The following is a 5,020-nucleotide window of genomic DNA, read 5'->3' as shown; positions in this document are numbered from 1 at the left end:
TATTGATTGTCAATGCAAATAGTGTAGTTTTAGTTCCCTGCTAAGCAAAAAAGCCATTGCCTACACAAGACTGAAAGAGTGTGTGTGCATGCCTGCCTGTCCTTGGCTAGGGGAGACCGGAACCACTGAAAAGGCCATGTGGAAGAACTCATTTGTCCCAGTTAAGCATTCATGAATACTAAATCAAACCTTGAATGGAACATTCCTACCCGAGTTTTCCTGCTCATAAATTTCCTTCCCAATTCACAATAACACATCTGAATGGACTACTTACATAAAAATGTAAACAACTCGACACTATTAACAAAGTATACCATTACTGTTTTTAAAATGCATTCATAAACCGCTAAAATAAACATAAATATACATTTTTAAATATAATGTAAGTAGCTTAACAAAAAATGATCACAACAGTTCAAAAATTAACTTTTACAGTTACACAGGGAACCACAATAGAACACTCTATGATAAGCAGTTTCGATTAAAATGTAAATATCAATCATTTTGTGGTGGTGCTCGGGACTTTAGTAGAAGCCCTTTTCATTAATTCAAAAGTTGTGCACTCCACAAACCAGATTAGCAGGCACTGAAATATCTGCAAAAGTAGAAGGAAAATATGATTTTAGTACATGCGACATTTGATGTAGTCAAACCAGTGCAAAAACATCTTCTTTGGGACATGACTTAAGAATTGTGTTTACTAGCAGACAGAGGTGGTTGTTGGCTGAAATGCTGATGCAACTGTCTTTCATACCTATTTTTTTAGGCTTAGGGAGGTTCAGGTTGTTCATGATCTCCACAAACTCCTCCATGCTCTTAGTCAAGCGTGGGTTATACTTGCGCTCCTCGCCCACTGTAGAAACCGTCTGACCTGAAATGCAAAATTAGATGCAGACCAGTATGACATCTTTAGTTTTTGTAGTTCTAAATTCTGCAAGATGTTAAATCTGATCAATTAAAATATTTACAAAGAAACAACATGCTTCTGACACACAACACATGCACTGTAAAAACGTAAAAACAACATATATACTACATCTGTACCAGTTGCTATGAGTGGGAAACTAATGGCCGATGTGGCTGAGTTTAAAATCTGTGCTGTTTAAAATTATTCACACCAGTGACTCTTAAGATATGCAACACCCATTTACAAACATTTGCGTGCGAATGTGTGTTTTCAGCCAACCTAAGTAGTCATGTGCTGGGTAGATGAGGCACTCATCAGGCAGGGTGAAGATTTTCTCATGGACTGAATGGTAGAGCTTTTCGGCACAACCTTTAGAAGAACAGCTATAAATCAGACAATTGCAATGGAAAACATATGAAACACTGCCCCCTTGTGTTCATTTAGAAGAACCACAAAAGAGTATGCGTACCCTGCTGGAAGTCTGTCCTGCCACAGCCTCTAATGAGGAGAGCGTCACCAGTGAAAGCCATGCTCTGATCCTCAGTTACCAGGGTTATACACCCGTCAGTGTGTCCTGGTGTCTCTTTCACAGTCAGAGACTAAAGAAGAGAAAATGTAAATATCAAATCAAAGCATTTCAAATCAATTTTATCAAACAACTGTATAAAACACCTACAAACACTATTATAAACAAAGAGTGGTTTTCTTCTTACGTGTCTTCCAAAGGGGATCATGTCTCCCTCTGTTAAGTGGATGTCCGCAGTGGCACCACTGAATTTGGAGATGGCACTCTTCAGTCCAGCCACTCTTTGCTTCATCAGGCCAGTGCTTGTTATGTGGTCTGCGTGGCAGTGGGTGTTAACTACCAGAAAAATCACTGCATTTATCACCATTTGAATGATTTAATATTGATTCTTGGTATAAACTTATGAAATGTGTATATAGGTGAGACAGTCAATGTCCAGTTTATTAAGTACACTGGTTTCATCGCTCGTTATCGCTAATACCTAAGCAGCCAATCACATGGCAGAAAATTAATGTGTTTAGATATCTAGGCATATTCAAGCCAACTTACTGGAATTCAGACTGAGCATCACAGTGGGGACCAAAGGTGATTTAGGTGACTTTGAATGCAGTACTGTTGATTGTGCCACATGGGCTTGTCCACTACTCATTACAACCAAGTTATGTGGAAGATGTGGTGGAGATCATGGATGTACAGCTGACAAATCTGCAGCAACTGCGTGATCTTATCATGTAAATACAGATCAAAATCTCTGAGGTATGTTTCCAGCACCTTGTTGAATCTATCCCATGAAGAATTAAGGCAGTTCTGAAAGCTAAAGGGAGTCAGACATAGTACTAGCAATGTGTACCTAATAAACTGTCCAGTCAGTGTATACTTTAAATTTGGCCTTTTTAATTATTATTTTTAGACATATCCCCACAGCTTTAATTTGGTAAGAGTCTTTCCATTTAATTGTCTGCTACTGTCTACACTAAGCAACGGTCACTGGGCAAGGAACGGACACAGTTATTTCTTGCTCACTGTCATAATACAGATTAGTCTAATATTACATTTATGTTGCTCCTAATGTAAATGTATTTACAAGGTGGAGAAGATGGGACACAGATTTCATAAAACTGTCATAATTTATCTTTTAACTCTACCCTGGGAAGGTAGATACCTGCCACTGTTAGACTGAGCCCAAGTTCCTTTATGAGCTTCAGGTCCCTGTCAATGGTCTCCAGCACAGGATCAATGATGACAGCCTCCTTGGTGTTCGTGTCTGCAAGCAGATAGGTGTACGTGCTGCTCTCTGACTCAAACAGCTAAAGAAAAAAGAAAAAAAAGAAAACAGAACAGTGAACAAAGCACAGGTGTGATTCAGCAATAAATAATAACAGGAAAGGCATAGTAAACATCGTGTCCTCACCATACTTAGACAGGGCGTGTCTGAGACACCACAAAACATAGTAAGAGAGAGAACAGATCACAGTATGAACTCAATCAACAGTCACTTCATTAGGTATATCTTGCTAGTAACACCCCCTTTTGGCTTAAAAACTGCCTGAATCCTTTCTGGCATAGATTCAACAAGGTGCTAAAGATATATTGCACCATACTGACATGATATCATCACATAATTACTGCAGATTTGATGGCTGCACATCTGAGATTCAAATCTCCTATCCCAAAGGTGCTCTACTGCATTGACATCTGGTGACCATGGAGTTTATCTGAGTACAGTAAGCTGATTTTCATGTTCAAGAAACCAGTTTAAGATGATATGAGCTTTGTGACATGCAGTGTTATCCTGCTGAAGGGAACCATCCAAGAATCGGTATGCTGTCGTCAAAGATGGCTGGATAACGATCAACAACATAACTCAGGCAGGCTGTGGTGTTTAAGTGATTCTTTTAATCGATGGTTTTGTGGAACAATCCATTTAAATCAGCCGTTTCTGTAACTTTCACATAAGCTTGTCTGCCACCAACAACCATGCCACATTTAAAGACACTTAAATCACCTTTCTTCCCCATTTTAATGCTCGGTTTTAACTTAAGCAGGTCATCTTGACGATCTACATACCTAAATGCACTGAGCTGCTGCCATGTGATTAGATATTTGTGTTTGTTCAACAAGCAGTTCAGCAGGCCTGCGTAAAGGGGCTGGTGAGTATCTCAGTAATCAATGCAAAGTGTTTACTTCTTAAACATTTACCAAGTTACCCATTAGTTCTGTGTTTATGACCACCTCAAAAGGAAATTGCAGTTGGCGACAGAATCCCTTATTGATATACTTGCTCATTGTGATGTGTCTGGGCATATCACGCAACAACTTCAACAATTGTTAAACAAGCAGGAGTTTTCTTTTTTGAAATGCCTTTTTTAAAAGGTGGCATGTGATCAATTTATCAGCTGCAGTTTCAAATATTAGAATTAAAAAAAATGTAGGATCATATGATGCAGCAATTTTCATCACATGATGCATGCACATGACGTATATTTCATTAAGCATTCCCATGCAAAGCTACTTTCTACATCTATATGTTTTTTGAAGACACATACCTTGCTTTTTTGCAGATGTAGGTAGTAGTAATAGTGTAGCTATATGAATCATAAACCTGCTACTAATTTTTGTCATTTACTACAGATTAAGAGCAGTATATAAAGTCATTCGGATATCACACTGCTTCAAAGCAGGACCAGAAACATTAACATAAAGCAATACTAAATGTGGTTTTGAAATGGGCCATTAAGTGATTTACATATCTCATGCATACTTTACACTGTAGCTGCGCTACTTTTATTTAAGTAGATTTAATGCTTTTTTTTTTAGCCATTATGGAAAAGAAACTTCTTCAAAACTTTTGGGACTTTTGCTCAGCCCTCATTTCCATGTAATACCACTTTTATCAGGATGCAGGACACCACACAAGAGCCTGAAAATCCAAAATGTGTTTGGATAGTCAGCTGAGCACAAAAACCCACCTGAACTTTAAAGGAACTAACGCAGAAAGGAACTTCATAGAAAGAAAGCAAGATGCTAACGGCTAAAGCTGTCGAGCTCACTTCCCACAACCGCTGGTACAAAAAAACTACAAGTACTCTTGCCTCTTCGTTACCACATATGGATGTAAACAAACAGGAGCAAGCCATCAAAATATGCTGACAGACTACCTGTCTGAAGAGGAGCCCTTCCGTCTTGGCCATCCTGGTTCAGTGCGATCTGCTGGTAACCCGTAGCGTCTGAAAAGCAGTGCTTCAACCGGGACAGACGCATCTGTTTCGTTTCCTAATTCGAGTCCCCTGCGTTTGTCCTGAGTCGTCCCAGGAATGTCAACAAGTCACACCCAACAACAATCGTGGAACACTGACCACACCCACCTACCTACCTACTTACCTACTTCCCTAACATTGGCGATTTTTGATATGGGCGACATGGGTCATTGCCCAGGGCGGAAGCGTGGTGGGGGCGGCATCATAGCATCGGCAAAAAAGAAGTTGCTCGCACCCACGCTGCCCCGACATTATGTCAGCGCATTTTGGGGATTGCATGGGCACCGATCGGTTTTCCATTGCCCATTTGCGAAGAGTAAGGGCGCCCGC

General features: G+C 39.8%; 1 protein-coding gene across 1 annotated transcript; it reads right to left on the bottom strand.

The window, feature by feature from the left end:
• On the bottom strand, positions 1-5,020 carry ethe1 (ETHE1 persulfide dioxygenase). The gene is made up of 7 exons (XM_063487227.1): positions 4,592-5,020; positions 2,596-2,740; positions 1,621-1,769; positions 1,377-1,506; positions 1,187-1,276; positions 755-871; positions 1-595 (listed from the first exon to the last, which is right to left on the bottom strand). Exons 1-7 carry the CDS (start codon positions 4,622-4,624, stop codon positions 549-551), a joined length of 711 nt encoding a protein of 236 aa, XP_063343297.1. The 5' UTR covers positions 4,625-5,020; the 3' UTR covers positions 1-548.

This window comes from Pelmatolapia mariae, linkage group LG10_11 (assembly GCF_036321145.2).
Source record: "Pelmatolapia mariae isolate MD_Pm_ZW linkage group LG10_11, Pm_UMD_F_2, whole genome shotgun sequence".
NCBI lineage: Eukaryota > Metazoa > Chordata > Actinopteri > Cichliformes > Cichlidae > Pelmatolapia > Pelmatolapia mariae.
Note: the sequence above shows the minus strand (reverse complement) of the source record. Positions and strands in the feature narration are given on the sequence as shown.